The 19923-nt window shown below is 40.2% G+C and overlaps 1 protein-coding gene across 3 annotated transcripts in view; it reads right to left on the reverse strand.

Annotated features, from left to right (window-relative positions):
- Positions 1 to 19923, reverse strand: part of PHEX (phosphate regulating endopeptidase X-linked) — a 185864-nt gene that overhangs the window by 148886 nt on the left and 17055 nt on the right. For all 3 annotated transcript variants that reach the window (XM_004435197.3, XM_087427444.1, XM_087427445.1), the window contains exon 4: positions 360 to 446. In XM_004435197.3, coding sequence (XP_004435254.2) covers positions 360 to 446 — 87 coding nt within the window. The remainder of the gene's footprint in view (positions 1 to 359; positions 447 to 19923) is intronic.

Here is a 19923-nt window from a genome sequence, read left to right on the forward strand (position 1 = left end):
TCAATAAAAGTGAATTAATGCTTCAGACTCTTTCATCATCTTTTACTGCCCTCTTCTAGCTCGCCAAATAACGCCCCACATCCTAAACAAGTTAATACACTTCCCAAAGGCACCGGCTTTTTCCTGCAATGGCCCTGAGAAAGCGAATCAGGTAAAATGGCAAGTGTCTCTTCTAATTCCAATCAGGTGCAAGATGCTGAGACACACCAAAAGTACCCAACAAACATGTCTGTTAGGATGACAGAGACAACACCTTTAAACGTTAATTCTCAGTAGTTCTCTTCTTCCTTAATCAATATCTTTAAACATTAATAGAACTCTGAAGAATAAGAGAGGTAAATATTTTCTTTATTACTCACTCTCATTCATGCAAGATGAATAAAGGATTTTGGCTTTCTGTATGGCTTCGGTGTCCCGCCTTCTACTGATTGATTTCTCCAAAAGTGCTAGGAAGGTTAAGAAAGGAGTCGTTATTATCCACCCACACGCTGGTGCCGAGGTGGAGGTCATTTGATAATCACAGTCTTGGCCTCCAGAAAATAAAATGTAAAGACAGACAACCCTGGAAAAGACACGTCTATAAAAGATATGCAGACAGCAGAACCAATTCCAAGTTGCTTGAGATTCAAATAAAATAAATTTAACATTCTCTTCTCCAAGGTTCTCCTAATTTATAGAAACCAAAAGTTCAATTTCCAAGTGAGACTGGACCTTCTGCGGGGGTTAATGTTTTCTGACACCTACACAAAAAGAAACAGAATTCTTTTATTCAAGAACCAAAAATAACTGAATTCTGTTCCTTGTTTCTGCACTGAGTAATATTCTCAATGGAGGCAATTTCACCAGGGTCGGGTTTCTTAAGATTTCTTCACAGGCCAGCCTCTCAGGGAGGTCACCTGGAAGAAATTTCCCATTGAAGTTTTATTCAATGTTGCGTAAATATTCTCTGTACATGGAAGAAGTTGTTTAGACAGGAAATGGAGAGGTGAGATTGAAAAGCCTACTCAAATTGTCTGAAAACTTGCCCATTTACACATGCGAAGTCCTGGCCATTTAAATGAGGCCATGTGTATAAAATGGTTGCCAGCATAGACATAAACCCACCTGGAAAATGACTTTCTATTTATAAAATCACTGATGCTATTGTTTGAAGGTAGAAAATGACAGTTGTCATAATTCATTAAATAAGGAAAGAGGAAAACCAAGACAATAAAAACCACCATCCCCAAAATACAACATCTTGGATGTACTTGAGAGTTTCAATTTACCAACACGAAGCCAAGGCAAAGAACCCCTATGAGGCACAGTGGCACTGCCTACATCGAGCTATGTCAAACTGCTGCTGTCGAGACATTTGGGGTTTATTTCTGAAAGAATCTAGCAGCCTCCACGTGATGGTACAACAGATGCTCCTACAGTACTCTGAATAGCTTCAAGACACAATGTACAGTGCTAATCAAATTAATAAATAATTACATATTCCCTGAAGAGGAATCTACTTCTAAACTATAAGTTCTACACTTCAAAAGAAATGCAACTGGAGCTCCTGTCCAGTTTCTTATAAGCACCTGTACGTCAAACAAGTCCATATAACTAGAAAGATTCAAATAAAATAAATTAAGCTGACTTGGATGTGGGCATTTTCAATCATTCCAACTTTTTTGGTGTTTCTTTCTTGTGTATTACCATAGCAATAAAAGCAGGATACCTAGCCCCAAGGATAAAGAAGGGAGTTTTTTTTTTAATAAACAGAAAGCTCTAAAACCATACCCACATACATTTCTGTTCAAATCAGATCATGTGCCTTTCCGATAGATTGCTTCCACAGTCACTGGATTGTTGGGGAGACACATTTGGAAGTAAATAATCCAAATTTCATTTAGCGATGTAATGTTATTCCGATGCTATAAACACTCCACAGGCTGCAAACATGAAGGCCCTGCAGACCAAAAACTAGCCACGGGAGCAAAAGAACTTAAATTATTAAATATGTACCTGAGTGCACACCCAATGCACTCTGTGTACCACGAGAAGGGAAAAAGAGGACATGCATACGCTAAGTAGGGCAATCCCAAAACCCTAACCATGCACAAATGTCAATAATTTGTATATGTCAAAATCCTGGTTTCTGTACCAGAATTTGGCTTTTAAAACAAATTCAGCTATCATGGCATCATCGTCATATCCTTTCCCTTCTCCTCTCATCCTCTTGGTACCCAAGCAGGCAGGAGAGCATTGATATGCAGACAGTGATGTGGCAATCAGCTGGCAGCATCCATTTTATGTATCTCTGTATCTGAATTAGTAGTAACAGGAATAAAATCTAGCCTGGGAGTCATTAATGAGCAGAAAACAAAGCCTGCCTATCAAAGGCAATTACTCAGGTTATTAAAATGTCCCTCAAGCACTGAGAAGGGCTCATGGGTCACCCACACAAGGGCATTCCCATCATAATCTGTGTTGTTTCTTGGAAGATTTCTCAACCTCCCCCACCAATCCAGGCATCCCTAACCATGTTACAACAGAAAACGAAAACTCCAGTTCCTAAAAACCTATAGTGCAACAAATCTCAGACTTTAAAATTGGTTTCAAAGTGCTTCTGATCATCAAATTTGAACATTATATCTATTATACAAGTATTTTTTTCTTCTCATTATGCTCAAATAAAATTGGTTTTACCAAAAAAAGGCAACATAATAGACACGTCAAGGGGATGGGCTTTCAATCACAAAGATGTGGGCTCCAGTGGCAGCTTGCTGCTATTTTCTAGCTGCAAATTGTAGTTATTTAATCTCTCTAAGACTCAGTTTCTTCATCTGTAAATTTGGATAATAATAGTGCCTACCTCCCAGGGTTGTGGTCAGGGTCAAACGTTTTAATGCACAGAAAGTCCCTACTTCAATGCCCCGACACATGATAAATGATCCATCAATGGTGGCTTAAGCAGGATTACAGGCTGGGTCAGCCATACACAAACTGTAAAATAATCAAGCTTGTTTCTAGTGCTTCATAAAGGTCTTTTCCTCCTTCTTTCTCAGGATATTGGTAGCCAAAGGCCTTTTGCTAACCCAAGACATTACCACTCTGTATGTAGGACTATTTCACAAACTGGACCCGCCCTAGTCACACTGCAAAGCCCTATGCTCTCAACATACCCTCTGCTTCCATAGTAGAGGCAATGCCCCATGATGAGAGAGGTTTCACAGTCAATGTTAAGCTCTGAAAATATTTTGCTCATATGGACAAGAAGGCATTTTCTTTTTTTATGTAAACTTTTTCAATGAAATTATAACATACATACAGAAAAGTACACCGATCATAATTTGAAGGATTTTCACAATGTAAACATACCCACATAACCAACATTATAACCAGAACTCCAGAAGCCCCTACTGCTCCCTTCCAGTCACTATCTCTGATCAAGACAACCAACATCCTCTTTTATGAAGTGCTTACTCAAGTCTATTCCCCATATTTCTATGGGGTAATCTACCTTTCTCTTATTGATTTGTAGAAGTTCTCTATATGTTCTACACACAAGTCCTTTGTTGAATATTTGTATTGCAAAATTTTGTCCCATTCCATAGACTTCATTTTCTTGATGATTTTATGTGATAAATCAAAATTCTTTATTATAATGTCACCCAATTAGCCCTTTTTTTTCTGTCTATGGTTAGCATATTTTGTGTCCTATTTAAGAAATCTTTGCCTGCCCTGAGGTCATGAAGACAGTTTCTTATGTTTTCCTCTAGTATCTTTATTGTTTCACATTTAGATCTACAGTCCATGTAGAATTTGGTTTTGCCCGTGATGTGGACAGTCATGCCTTTGTAACACAAGCCTGGCCTCACAAGGAATGAATCATATGAGAATTTTAATAAAGAAGGTATTTTTGGTCATTGGGCCTCAAATATAATCACCAAAAAATACTTTGGGTGCATAAAATTGGCATTAACAATGGCCATTCTCCATTAGATCAAGTACTCTTTGGAGCAGAGGCCGGGTCACATTCATCTTTGAACACCCAGGGCCTAGTGCTTGGCATGGTTGGTGCTCAATGCACGTTTGCTGAGTTGAATTCCTGACAAGGAAAGTCTGAGCGAGTTTTTCATCTAACTAAAAAGGAACTGTGAGACATTGGACTGACTTTTTTTATAATTTATTTTTATAATTAGCAATGTCGTAATTATGCTAACATTCATAATCTCCTTTTCTCACATTCCAGTCTCCATATCATACAACAAAATCCAAGACTTCGTCTGTTTTCGTGAACACCGGTTTTCAAGATACCTAAGTTTTATTTTACCAACAGTCTCAGCTTAATCATCCACTTCCACTTCCCTGCTCTTCTATACTGGGGGGAAAAATACTTAGTTGGCATTCGACTGCCTTTAAGCTCAGAAGCTAGATAGAACTATCAATTCTACTCACTCAACTCACCTCTCCTCCTCAGACGGGGCCTTTACTGAGAGCTCTGCAATAGGAAGAAGGAATTCCGAAGGAAGAAGGACAAGACTCCTGAGGACTCCGCAGTCCCCTGATAAGTCAAGGGCTCATAACAGTCACACGCAGCTCAGGCCAGTTGCTTGAAGTTTCTGCAATAGTTAGGATCTTCCCAACTAATACTGCTTTTACAACTCCCAAGCACAAAGTTTGAGGCCTAGGAGCAAACACCTACCAAGAACCTCAGTGTTAAGCTGACGTCATTTGAATGAGATGGCTCTGCTCGAGAGCACAGGAATTCTTTCAAAACACACTCCTTTGATGGGTATAGAGTTTCATTTTTGCAAGATGAAAAAGTTGCAGAGATTGGTTGCATGACAATGTGAATATACTTAACACTACTGACTATATACTTAGAAATAGTTAAGATGGAAATTTTATGTTATGTGTTTTTTACCACAATCACAAAAAAAGAAAAACGTACTCCTTTGTGTTCTTTTTCCTGACCCTGCAATCCTTCTATGTGCCTGTTCTAAAGGGGATCCTCTAGCTACTTTTTAAGAGACCAACGAGGAACACTGGAACTGTTTGCCTGATGTGCTTCACGGAAACAGCAATTGCATTCTGAAACCTTCATATCAAATGCCATCAAGGTGAATTCTCAATTTCATGTAGATTATGCCAACATTTCTCCCTTAGAAATCAGGGGGCATGTCCTCTTAATTCTAGTGAGAGAAAAAACACGAAAAATCAAAACTTTGGAGAACCAAACCTACGTTTTAAGGGAAGGTATGCCCTTCCACACCTACATAACGAACAAAATGTTCTCTAGACATATCTATTTTTTAAACCTATCATATCATGGCCTGGTTTCTCCTTTAATGGTACTTAAAAGCCACCTTCGATGGCCCATGGCTGAATGTCACCTCTAATCTTACTATTTTTAGTCCTTGCTGATTTTCCAGGCTACAGACTTCAATTTGGTTTCCAGGCTCCTCAGTTTATTTACCGTTCTGAGAAATTTCATTTTTCTAACTCATACTGCATGAGTATTAAACCCTTATGCAGTTAGACCTGGAGACTCTAAATCAGCTTGCAAAGCCCTTTGTTATTCTCATTAAAAAATAAAATTCCAGTGAACTAAGTCATGGTCTGCGGATCCCATAACGCTCACCTTTTCACACAAATGGTGCGACACTCAACTCTGCAGTTCCTCAGCCCCACAGCCGCTCAAGCATGGGATTAACTGAGGCTGTCTGACATACGGAAAAGACAATAAGAGCAGATATTTCTCATTCCTCTGGAAAACTCCCACCTAAATATAGGGAGAGAAACTGCCAGAATTCTCTTCTCTATTCACGTTTTATGATCATCTTATAAATGATAATTGTTGGTTGGCATCAGCTTAAGAAAAAAGGGCAGAGATTATTTTAGGGACATTAAAAACCTCTAACTCATCAATCTAAATCATGGGTTACCAAATAACATAAAAATACCACTTTTTAACACAAACGACCTCTTTGTCCATAATGAAATCCATTTTATAAAACTGCCAGACACTACAGAAGTCTAATAGAAGGTAACTCTTATATTATGTTCACTTATAAGTGCATTTATAAGGATTACACTTATCAGGGTTACGCTTCAAAATAATTTAATTAAATTTTAACATTACTCTTTGATAGCATAGCATTACAATGAATCTGCCAATATGATATTTTAACTCATAAAAATAGCTTTCCTATTTAGATAATTTGTATCTTAGCAGATAATTCAATGTAAGGCCTGTGCTGAACTTAAAGTCATTAAAATCCATCTTCAGTTTTTTTCCTATAGTAAAAACTCTAATTACATTTTTTCCTGCCTCCTATTTCTACCATCTTAACATTACAAGGAAAAGGTCACGTACAGTTATACACCCCCTGCAGTGGTCTTTCCTGAGCAGTCGTGAGACATCCAAGGACCCAACGGTGACGGTGTTCATTTATTAAGCACCTGCTCTGTGCCAGGTATATTGTACATGACCTCAATTAATCCCCCACCAACACTAAGAGGCATGTATCATTAACCTCACTCTGAAGGGGAGAAAACTGTAAGAACTTGTCCAAGGGAACTCAGCTAGTAAGTGTTGAGCTTGGATTTGGAGCCAGGTCTCTGACTCTTGCTCATTCGACCCCCCAGTAAAATTCCACAAGTTGCTTTCCTGTGTGAGAACAAGGCCCCCAAGTGGCTAGGCTAGAGGCAGCAATGCCCTCGTGGACTTTCTTGACACATCTCTCAATCATAACTGGAAGAAAGGCCTTCCCTGGTTACATTGAGACTTGTTTTTGCAGTGGTGGAGTGACCCTGTGCTGAGCCACCTACCACGTTTGCTTTGTCACCCTATTTGTGACCAGGGACACACACTCCTGAGGCACCTAGCCAGAGGTGGGAGGCCTGGTGAAGTTAGAGCAGAACAAAGTTAGCTGGTCCCTAAAGTTTGACTTCACATTATGCCCTACTCTAAACCAGTGGTTTCCAAACTTGAGCGTGCATCGGTATCGTTGGAAGGGCTTGTTAAAACACAGTGTTGGGTCCCTCTGCCAGAGTGTCTGATTCAGTAGGTCTGGGATGGGGCCCAGGAATTTGCATTTCTAACAAACTCCCAGGTAATACTGATGCTGCAGGTCGAAGGAACACACTTTGAGAACCACTACTTTAAAGCAACAGCACCCACCAGCCCTCCTTCTTTCCCCCAACTTTACTGAGGTATAGTTAACAATTATCACCAGTCCTTCTTGATGCCTATGATCCCAGGACGCATCATCAGCCCACACTGCCCCTTCCCCATTCCTCACCCCACCCAAAGTCAAATAAGGAACTTTGTCCTTTCTTTGCTGATATCCTCACTCTGCAGCTCCATTTTAATTCAATGTCAATATTCTTCAAGGAGAGCACTACTTTGTTTTGTTCTGGAAACACTCTCCTTGCAATGGCCCATTTAGGTCTAAGTTAGTTCCTCAGTTCTGCAAAAAACAGCTTTAAAAACGTTCTTTCTTAAAGGTGAAATGCAATAAGAGTTTGAGGTGAGGGTCGATTCACTGGTTCAAGAGAAAAGCAAACCAGCACTATGCCAGAAGACTTCTAAAGTGAAAAACAATGCAAGGCAGCTATTTTCAACTCCAGTTTATGCCACACCCTACGGAGAGGAAGAGTGGGATAAATACTGCATCCATGAAACCCTAAAAAATCTGAGCCCCAGACTTCACAATTCCTCCCCCATCTATGACAGCGGCATCAAAACACTGTAAACATAGGTTTAAAAAGCCACTTCCCAACTAACCCCTGTTTTCACTCCCACCTTCCATGAGGAGGTGAGAACAGCAGAGGTTCTATTCCTGGCTGTTCAAACCACAGTGTGTGGTCCAGGGAGGCTGTCCTTCTAAAACTGGGTTTCTGATAGTGAAGGGTTAGGAGCTGGGGTCACTTTTCTTCTCTATCCAGAATCCTCTCCTCCCAAAGAGGGGAAGCAGTAGTACCTTTGGCACAAGCACAGGACCCAAAGGGGCAAAAGGGCGGTGGGACGAGAGCCAACTCCCACGCCCACCGGCCGCTGCTGCAGCTTCCCTAGCGGATACTGCTGGGTGACTAGGGGTGCTTGGCAAAGTATCTTTCTAAGTTCAAAGAAACCAGGGGCTACAGAGAAGAGACAATGACCCTTCACGCTAACCTGAGGAGTAAAAGAGAGAAAAAGATACCCAACAATGCTTAGGGTTTTCTGTAACAAGGAAGACAAACTCTATCTTCATCTGGATCCCAAGCTAGAAAACAGATCAGCATGATGGGGCTTTCTGAACTAGTCTCCATACATCAACTCCCTCCTCCGAGCCGTTCTCACACACAGCCAGTGTGCTCTGGCAAAACGCATCACTCACCGTGCCCCTCGACATGACATTTACAAATGGTTTCCCATCTCCTGAGGACAGAGGCTAAAATTTTTACATGGCCTACAAGGTCTGCCTGCTCTGGCCCCTCCTTTCTCTCCTGTTTTATCTTTTGTCCCTTTTCCATTCCAACTCTGAGCTCCAATCACACTGGGCTTCTTGGGTTTCCTCAAAGGCACCAGCTAGAAAGAGTCTCCGCTCATGCAGCTCTTTCCACCTGGGTTAAAATTGGAAACATTTGAAATGTCAGACCCATAATCTGCAGGGGACAAATTATATGACTGGATTGGTTTGGGCAAGTCACATAATTTCCTTGACCTTCGCTTCCTCAGATGTAGGGCAAAGACAGAAATAAACAACGATGGCCGACATCACAGAATTAGAGTGAGGAACCATAGAGAAAACAAATGATTTACGAAAGGAATAAAATTAGTAACGAGAAATGCTTGGGGAAGTGAACGTATGAATTCAGAATAGACAGCAGATAGTAAAAGCAGTTGAATTTTGAACTTAATCTAAATGGCCACTATAGGACGTCTCTGGTTAGCGACACAGGCAAACTTGTGAGTATACTAACACATATTTGATATTTATGAGAAAGGGAAACTCTCTCATAAATATCAGTTCTCACACCTATCTTAACTGTTGATGAAAATAAAATTCCCTTCTCATTTTTTAAATTAAAAGGTCCATACATGTTTTAAAAAGTATCTCTCACTGTGCAAATATCAACACCACTGAGGCTTTCCAAACAAAAATATCTTGTTTGTGACAAGCTATTATCCAACCAGCATATAATTAATTTTCCTGTTACGGGTAGTGCCTTTTTACACGGAATGTTCTCTTGACACTTTCAAGCAAATAGTCCGTCATTACTAATTCATTAAGCATTCACATAGATGCTATTAATCACAATGAACTAATGTGGTATTAATGAGTAGGTCATTAATCTGCAATTACATGCAGATTTCCTAATAAATTCAAGCTGCCCAAGTTTTTTTGTGGAAGATGACAAGGGAAAACAAAATGAACAAATCTTCCAGAAAACAAATTAAGGGGAAGAAATATACCTCCCTTCTTGTTTTCTTTTTATCCTAAGAAATCTTTGTATTTACCTAATACAATGACACTTGGAATATATAGATTTTCATCAAAATAATAATATGAATAGAGGAAAAACTAAACCACCCATGCACCCTGGAGAGGTGCTGAATTTCTTCAGTGACACACTGTGTCCTTAGATGTAGTAAAGCCTGGCTACTCAACATGTGGTCCCCGGAACAGCAGCATCACCTGAGAACTTGCCGGAAATGCAAACTCTCGGGTCCTTTCTCAGACTTATTGAATCAGAATCTGCATTTTAAAAAGATTTCCAGATGCTTCATGTACACATTAAAGGTTGGGAAGCATTGCATTAAAGCACACTGGAGCGGAAGAAGGAATTGGGGGAGTGTTGCTTATACACCATGGTATATGAAAGCTTAGGTATGCTGAGGAGGGAACATCATACGAATCTCGTTGAAATTGTCTCAAGTACATAAACAGGGTGGATGTGACAAGCAGGTGGGGAGCCTGGATTGTCAGAAATACAATTTATATCCCATATTTCATCCATTCTAAGCAGCACATTTTTTCACATCTTAACATCTCTGAAATTGGAATCCATCTTAAAACTGTCATCCAGGCACAGTCACGATGTAGTTGCCATTGGCTGCCCACACGTGAACTTGATCTAGCAGTTCTTACTGCCGGCCCTTCGAATGAGTTGGTTGCATGGCTAGTAAATTGTCACTTAAAGTATCTTCAGAAAGATTTCACTACGATCTGGCAATGAAATGAAAACTTATTGCATATCCAAAAAGGCAATCTTGGAAGAAAATCCCTGAGACAATTGAGAGCGCTTTTTAAAGAAATGCTGAATCACTGCTGTTGTTGATGAAAAGAGGACAATGTTTTGTGAGAAAACAAGAGCATTGAAGCATGTGAAGAAGTTTTAGGAATACCTTAACCAATCTCTTTTGCATGGGTTTTCCTTTTTAATTAATGCAAAGGAGTAATACATGATAAAAATTAATGTCTAAGTCTAAAAGAACTCTTTCAATAAACATAAAATAAAAATCTCAAGTGTTAAAAAAGCATTGTGTAGCAGCTTAGTCTTCCTTAGTATACATGAAATAATGGTGCATCTTACAGTTGACAGTATTTTTGATTTGATGAAATATGGTATTAATTTAGTTAAGGCTATGGAAGACTCAGCAGTGTTTGTTCTTTTGCTTAATTTTAAGTCAAATAAATATAACCAAAAAAATTGCATGTAACTATAGCGTTACCACTACAGAAGACCCAGTATTTTTCATTCTGGGAAATAATACATTTCTCCGGAATATTAAAGCTGTGTTTGGATTTAAATAAAAGAAGGCAGTACGAAAATTATTCCAAATGACTCCAAAAGTACTTTAAGGACAACTGAACCTCCGAGAGAGATGAGACATTTTAATTCCTGAATGTTAGGTTTCACATCCAGGTCTCAGGGGCAAAAATACAAGTTTGGCCAAGTGGGAAGGCAGGCGTGAGGCCTCTGGCGAGAGCAGCTCCGTGGGCATCCTGCCACACCGTGGGCTGCGCAGTCTTCAGACCTCAGCCAGAGCCACAATTGCCTCCTCTCCTCACCCAGCACTGCCCACGCGTTCCCCACTAGGCGGTGTTTCATTCTGGCAACAACCTACAGCTTTGAAACCCCAACTTCCTCTTCTCCACAGCTCGGAGTCTCCAGATTGACACCAACACCTTTGACCTCAATTAAAATAATAGAATTTTACGTATTAATTTACTTGCACTGGTATGTATCCAGAACAGTGTGTAGATCAAGGGGGAAAAAGAAATCTCATTTCTTTTCTCACATTCTTCCAGAACTTGGCCAAAACTTTGAGAAATGTAAATTGAGAGAAATTAATAAATTAGTTAGGGCATTGCCTGGCATTCTTTAATGTCAACTAGCAAAGCATACTGCCAGAGTGGTTATTTTGAATGGTTCTCATTTCAGAAAACTCACAGAACCTCCTCCAATGGACAGTGGCTACAGTTTTCTACTTGGTTAGTTGGATATCACCCCTGAGTAGGTTCTCAAACTTGGCTGCAGATTAGAATCACCCAGGGGGAGGGAGTGGTTCAAAATCAGGAAGACCAGGCAGTACCCCAAACCAGTTACTTCAGAACCCCTGAGAACGGGCCCCAGGCACCTGTGGTTTGTTTTTTTGTTTTGTTTTTGTTTTTGTTTTGTGAGGGAGATCAGCCCTGAGCTAACATCCATGCTAATCCTCCTCTTTTTGCTGAGGAAGACCTCCTCTGAGCTAAGATCCATTGCCAATCTTCCTCCGTTTTTTTTTCTTCCCCAAAGCCCCAGTAGATAGTTGTATGTCATAGCTGCACATCCTTCTAGTTGCTGTATGTGGGACGCGGCCTCAGCATGGCCGGAGAAGCGGTGCCTCGGTGCGCTGCCGGGATCCGAACCCGGGCCGCCAGTAGCGGAGCGCGTGCACTTAACCACTAAGCCACAGGGCCGGCCCCAGGTCCCTGTGTTTTTTAAGCTCCCCAGTGATTTCAGTGTGCAGCCGGGTGTGAGAAGCACTCTCTAGAACTGCCCTGTCCAATACAGAAGCCGTAGTCACAAGGAGCTATAGAGTGCTTGAAATGTGGCTGGTCCACATGGAGATGTGTTCCAAGAGTGAAATGCGTACCGGATTTCAAAGACTTAGTAAGAAAGAAAGAAAAATGTCTCATGAATAAGTTTTTATATTGATTACATGAAATAACAATATTTTGGATACACTGGATTAGATAAAACATAATTTCACCTGTTTCCTTTTTACTTTTTTAATGTGGCTATTAGAAAATGTAAAACTACATGTGATTTGCAGTTGTGACTCACATTACATTTATATCGAACAACACTGCTCTGGAAGGTGCCTTTATAGATCACTAACTGTGTGAATACGGGTGAATTACTTAACCTGTCTAAACCTCAGCTTTCACAACTGTAAAACAGGATAATTCCACCTTCCTAGTTTTCAGGGCTTTTACCAGGCACTAAGGGTCAAACCATCTGAATTCTAATTCTAGCTCCATCGCCAACTAGCTGTGTGATCTTGGACTGGTTATTGCACTGCTCGGTGCCTTTGTTTCCTCATTTGCAAAATGAGAATAAATCATATAGGCTTGTTGGGAGTTCAGTTTTAGAGAGTTCAACAAATGGTAACTAAGGGTATTATTAAATAAGGTCACTTCTATAAAGTGCCTGGCCTGTTAGGCCCTTCTCTGTGTGACGTACTCTTAGGAATTTTTTCTGAAATCTGTTCAAGTCTCACTTCACAGTAATGAGTAGAAATAACCCCCGTTAGTAGTCAATTGGGAGAGAAGTGGGGATTTTGCAACACTGTAAAGATGCTGGACCCACCTTCAAGTCCTAATTGAAAAGTTCTCAAAATTGAAGGTGAGGGAGCAGCTGAAGCCACCTCATCAGGGAGTTTGGAAATGCAAGGATGAAATTAACAACTCAGTTTGCCCATGCATTTTTGTGTGCAACCAACTTTTTAATTTTTCTAGTGCCTGAGTTTTGCCGTTGACCAATTAGGAGTACAGTAAAGGTAAGTCACTGACCCATTTCTCGAAGACTCAGGTTTCAAGGCCCAGGAAATCTGAGTCATCTGCTTCTGCTGTGAAATCTGCATGAGCCTTGGAAGTTCCTGCAAAAATCCCATATTCTCAGCTCCATTATTATTCTGGCTTCTGGCAACCAACAGCAGGAACACGTGGGGACTTGGAGGAGATTCAGGAATCATAACCACCAAAGCTCACGTGGGTGTGCCTCTAAACTGTTACCACCCAAGCCAGCTAGGATTTTTCTTCCCTGTGCGAACAGTCATCGTCTTTCAGGAAGCGGCTTTTCAAAAATATGCAACCCTTCCAAACAACTGCAAAGTAAAATACACTTATACACACCAACCATGCAAAACAGGGCCTGGGTGTGGGCAGGTTGAGAAGTGTCATTGTGGGTGTGTATATGTCTTTCTCAGGATGCACATATCCTGTGTCATTAGTCATGCCAAAAAACTTATATTTAGTCAAAAGAACCTAAATTTAGTTGACAATTTTCTAAAGTAAAATGTTTCTTTCTTCCTACAACATTCAAGCTAACTTGCAGGCAACTTTTCATAACGTGTTGCAATATTTACACTACAAAAATGCCCCCTCATCTGCCTTTCCACTCCTTTTTTTCAGTCAATATTCCCATGCATAGCATTTCCAGGCTGCCGCTCCCCTTCTCAGAAACCTCAGCACTGCCTGCCACAAGTCAAAAATCTCACAGATGGACTGCGACATCCTTCACCCGCCCGTCTCACTCCTGTCATCTCTCACCAACAGCCCTGTTCATTCCTTCCTTCCAACAAAGCCAAGTTATATTAATTCATTCTTCTCCTTAGAACTTCACTCACAGCATCTCCAGATTTATAGTCCCCCTCTATCCCTACCCTTCCAAGTTCAACCAAGAGTCCCTGTCTTCAAGATCAGATGACAAGCGAGCTCTTTCATACACCACATAATATGTATTTACGAATAAAGACTCTACTTTGTATATTACTATTTTCAATCATTTGCACTGTTTGTAAATATTTTTAACTACACCACAGCAAAAGCTGTATCATCTCTAGTTGGGCATTGACCTTTAACTCTGTTTTCACAATAGGCATGTAGCAACACTCAGTACTTTCATCTATAAATGTATTTATTCCATGGCATAAGTAATCCCATGAAGCCTGTACTTAATCAGTTCAAGGCTTGGCATTGGCACAAATCTCCAAACACGAATCTCTGGTTTCATCTAACATCCTTATAAACACATATTAACCGTCAGTAATGTGCTCATTACCCAGAGATTCTAGACAGTGGACATTCAAAGATTTGGGTATGAGTGGACCCATGGGGCCATGTAATAGCCAACTCCACTCGAAACACCTGAATTAGGATGCACCAAAAGGCTCGAGGTAAATAAAACTACACCTTCTTGAGGCCTGCCCCAGCAATCTTTACATAGGCAGGGGTTCTTAATCACTTTTGTGCCATACATCCCCTGGGCAGGCTCTTAAACCTACAGACCAATCACAAAATAATGTTTATAAGTGCTTAAGATAAGAAACATAGGTTTACAACAGAAACAAGTTTATTCTGAAACACCGTTAACAAAACAAAATTTTACTGTTTGACATCACAATATATGTGTTACTTCATTAACTCATTAAAGAATAAAATCTAGCATGGGGTCTAGCCACTACTATTTTGAAGTGGTGATGTAGGTAGATAACATTTCAAGATACCTGCAAAAACTGTATTAAGATAGAAAAATAACGATGATTCCCACTGGCAATCAAGTCACAGCTAACACCAGAGTTTGTTGCCTACGCTCATAACTAAAGAAAACGCTCGAGTTCTGTCAGAGGTTAGTGAAAGTAAAAGTGCATTTTTTTCCCATTGAAGTCCCTGAATTCTATCAACAGCCCTCTTGAGGGGCTGCGGCCAGAGATAAGGATCCCCTAGGGATGAGGGAAAGAAAAGAGAGAAGGGAAATCGGTCAACAAAGAAGTGGCATCTAGAAAGGATCTAGAGAAGCCTAAGATGACACTTTTCCTTATTTTCACCAATTCCCCTTTCCTCTTCTCTCTTTTCCTGTAGGAGTGATTTAAAACTCATGTTCCCTAGTGAAGGTGCTGTCTAACCAACTAGACTGTCAAGATCTTCCAGGGTTTGGGGTCATGACCAAAGTCTGGAAATAGAAGTTGGGAATACACACAAAGGTCCTAACCTATCATTTTCACCCCCAGGCTTGCCTCTTTCAGAATCAGCCGCCTTATTTAGAGGCATGTTGAGACTTTGGGGGAAAATTAGATCACAGTATTTTACTTTAATAATGCTGTTAAATTTTCTTATCAATTAAAGTTGTAATTTTTATTTGGCTAGGAAACTAACCTTTGTTAAGCATCTACCAAGTGCCAAGTGTTTTTAAAATGTTAGTTTAATCCTCATTAAATTGACAGTAATAACGGATGCCATTTGTCGAACCCTGTGCAGAAGACTTTTGACGCATCTCGTTAAATTCGTCCAACGATATCGCCAGATAAGAAACCGAGGCTCAGAAGGAAGTGGCTTGCCTGCGGTCACATAGCCAATAGGTGGCAGAGTCTCAATTTCTTTTCAGAGCCGAGACTTGAATACCATCCTATGAGTTCTTATTTTCTTTGTAATTTACACAGATCACACCGCCAGGGAGTCTTGGAGCCCTGGGAAGGGCTCGAGCCTGTCTCTCTGTCCACTTACCTGTCCTTCCTTCCTGAGGCCTGGAAGACAAATAGAGAAGTGACAGTTACTCTTCCCCTCCCCTAAGGGGCAAGCTCTGCTGTCTTCTGGGACAGCATACAAAGCTCCAGGCACAGGAAGAGGAGGAGAAAAAAGAGATGAGAAAGCCACCCCTCCCCATTCAGCCAACCAGTCACCTCGCCACAGCATCCAGCCACTCAGAGAGGGCACAATCTCTCTCTCCTTTCTTCAACAAGTATTTACTGAGCACCAACTATGTGCCAGGCACTATGCCAGGTGCTGAGTCACAGTGAAGCCCAAAATGGACAAGATTCTGGCTCTCAGGGAATTTACCATCTGCCGGGCGGGGGGGGCGGGGCACACAAGTAAGCAAGTACACAAACAAGATAATTTTAGATGGTTATAAGTGCCACAAAGGACATGAATAGCGTAACAGGATAGAGAGGTACTGGAGATGAGAGAACTATTTTTAGTACAGGTGTTCTTTGACCCTTCTCCATCACTGAAATCTATCACTGAAATAAATTTGAATTTATTCCCAGATAGCTCACCTTTTTAATGGCCTCTTCAGGGCTCCAGAACAGCACTGGCTGATAAAAATATTATCTGAGCCACATAATCAATTGCTAGTTTTCTTGTGGCTACATTTAAATAAGTAAAACAAAATAGGTGAAATTATATTTAATAATATATTTTATCTGACCCAATGTCTTAAAATATTATGATTTCAATATGTAATTGATGAAATAAACGATCAATTTATTAGTGAGATATTTTACATATTTTTTAAATGAAGTCTTTGAAATTTTGTGTGTATTTTATACTTACAGCACGTCTCAATTCCAGCTAGCCATATTTCAAGTGCTCAAAAGTCACATGTGGCTACAGGCTACCATATTGAACAGTGCAGCTCTAGAGTCTTGATTACAATACCTATTGAAACATTTTGTAATGTGCACATTTTTAATTTCCACATAAGTAGTCTTGGGGGCCTTATTAATCTCTCCACTTCTGTATCTTCCTGTGTCTAACACAATGCCTCTTGCTGGATGTCAATGAGGAAGTGCAAATTCCAGTTGCTATTGGAAACAATCTTACAACCAAACAGACTTAGAAAGAAGCATGAGACAGTGGATGTCAGAGTAGAGAGAAAGAAAGAAAATGTGACCCCTAATGACATGGTTCAGCTGCTGGATCAACCCTTACCTGAAGTCCACATTACTACTAGACATTTTGGTTATGTGAGCCAGGCAAATTTTCCTTATTGTTTAGGCCAATTTGAGTTGGGGTTTCTGTTACTTGTAACTGAAAGCAATTGGTGCCAGGAAAAAAGCAAATGCTCAGTAAATAGTCTTGAGTTCACAGATTAATACAGTCAAAATGCTGTGCATTTCAATCTATTTGAATCAAGTGTATTTCCCCCAAATTCAAGAGCATACAACTCAGAATGAATGTAATGAATAGATCTGGTTCTTATCAAGCATATCCAACTTATTTTAATATTAACCACTATCCCCAAAGAGCTACATTAAAGCCACAGGGGAAAAGATCAAATCTTTTTTTTCCCCCCAAAGCCCCAGTAGATAATTGTACGTCATAGTTGCACATCCTTCTAGTTGCTGTATGTGGGACGCGGCCTCAGCATGGTCGGAGAAGCGGTGCATCGGTGCGCGCCTGGGATCCGAACCCGGGCCGCCAGTAGCGGAGTGCGCGCACTTAACCGCTAAGCCACGGGGCCGGCCCAAAAAGATCAAATCTTAAAATCAAATGCTTGGAGCAGGTAAGAGTCAAAAAGTAAGACAAGGACATGCAGTGGGGTGGAAAGGGACACAAGAAGAAAACCTAAAATGCTGATTCTCAGAACTACTGGAACACAAGCTTGTACACATGGTGGCCGTTCTCATGGCCTCTCCCTTCAGCTGTTTAGAAAGAGAACATATCCGAGAGCTACATGCACATTTTTCACAAAGCCTTCAGGAAGAAATTCATTTCTATATTTGAAGTGAATGTCTCCTAACAGGAAATTGCTAAACTTTTTAAATTGGACAACTTCTTTCCCCTTCCTCACACTCCACGCACCCACACCCCAACCCCTGCTCAAATGGTATACTGAGATTAGGAAAAGTGTGAACAACAAAAAAACCTTTCAGGTAAAATCATTTCACTTCACATTCTAAAAGCCTTCCACACAGGCCCAAATCTTCACACGGCACCCTCTGCGCACGCAGGACTGATGATGACGTGTGTATAATTTGTTGCTTCCTGCGTGGTCACATGGAAAAGAGCCAGCCTGGCCAGAAAAATAGGAATCTGCTTGGAGTGGGTGCACCCAGTTTATGGTGCAGATTCACTGAGACTTACAGGGGCTGAGTTTTCACCAGGAATAAAAAGCCCACCACAAAGGCTAGTTGCTCTTGGCACTTCACCACAGCATCCGCGTTTTGCTTTTTTCCAGTCTGATAGCATTTGTTTCAAAGAACTTAATGATGTCAAGGCTCAATTTGGTGCATCATTACACTATGTGCATCGTATGAGGAAAATGACACGATTCGCTATGTCTTCAATAATCTGAACTTCCTAATTATCAAATGACTTCACAGGAGCTGAACTGAAGTTTTCAGCTTTCTGTTCTCTGCAAAAGATGACTTGGCTAGGATCATCCGTAGGAAAAACAAGATTATGGAGGGGATTATTTAATTATGACAACTGTCTGAATCTCAGCCAGCAGGTATTTACAAATAAATAACCGATCTATGAATCACAATCATCTTTGTCCGCTCATTAATGCGTGGACCCTACATCATCTTATTGTTCTGCTGGTGCTGTCTATGCTTGAACACAATAATATACTGCATTTCATCAGAAAATACTGGCAAAGACTGCGATTCCATAATAGAGATGAGCTGGCCCTCCCTACCCTGAGTCATCTGTCTTCTGTTTGACACAAGTGTCCTATCTCACTCATTACTTCATGTTTCATAAGTGCTCATTTGCAAAATTTTCATCTGCTCGTTCATAAGCAATGCACGCTGTGTCATCTTCACGGTCACAGGAAGACAAATTTGGGAGGTTTTGTAGGAAGGAAATTTTAAGACACTCAAACACATGACTACATTCAGCCTTTTAAAAAAAAAAAACCTGCTTCTCAGAGAGAACAAGAAATAATTTTATTTTCCAAGTAGAAATCTGAGTCTTATATGCCATTTAAAGAAAAATTTTATGAAGCCAGGTTGCTGACTTCAATAGAGGGCAATTTTTCATCAGCCAGGTCTGTCAAATCCATTTTACCTCACAAATTGGACAGCCGTATCTGTGTGTTCTCTATCAGCCATAAGAAAATGGTATTCTTTTGATTGGTAGTATTGGATTTTATTTTTGGATGTTCTCTCTTTTTATTAAGGGTGAGGAAAAATATCTAGACAGTGTTCAATATTTTTGAAAGCACATGATATTTACAAAGGATAAGCCCAGAATAAACCTTAAAGCATTTGATAGACATTACTTCATGAGCCTTAGAACTCTCTTTGAGACAAAATGGAGGAGCAAAGGACAAATATCTATCGAGGGCCTGCTATACACCAGGAACTGGACTGGGTAATTTATACGAGTCATCTCCTTTAGTCCTCACAAACCCTATGAAATGGGTATTCTTATCTCCATTTGAAAACGAAGAAAACTGAGCTAGGTGAGATAAGTCATTGGCCAAAAGTGACACAGAGGAGAAATGAAAGGGAACTAGGATTCAAATCCAGCTCTGTGACTTCAAAACTCATGCTCTGAGTGGCTTACAACGAGGAAAAAATCTGGAAACAACCTAAATGGCAACATAGAAATTGATTACATAAATTGTAGTATATCCATACAAAGCAGTCATGGCAAATGACGGTATAGATCTATTTTTATTGACAAGAAAAGATGTTAACATGTCAAGTAAACAGGGTAGATTATAAAAATAGAATATATTATATGATCCCTTTTGAGATATACATATAATTTTATATGTATACTTGCATTTATATGTTATGTTATATGTTATCACTAGGTGGTGGGATTTGAAGTGTGTTTCTTCTTGTTATTCATTTATAGTTGGTCTACGATGAGCTTGTATTACCTGGATGGTTGGATGGATAGGTAGATAGACTGAGAGATACGTAGATACATAGATAGATATAGAATATATAAAAAGATA

The sequence above is a fragment of the Ceratotherium simum genome, chromosome X (assembly GCF_057802395.1).
Source record: "Ceratotherium simum simum isolate JZ-2026a chromosome X, ASM5780239v1, whole genome shotgun sequence".
NCBI classification, from domain to species: Eukaryota; Metazoa; Chordata; class Mammalia; order Perissodactyla; family Rhinocerotidae; genus Ceratotherium; species Ceratotherium simum.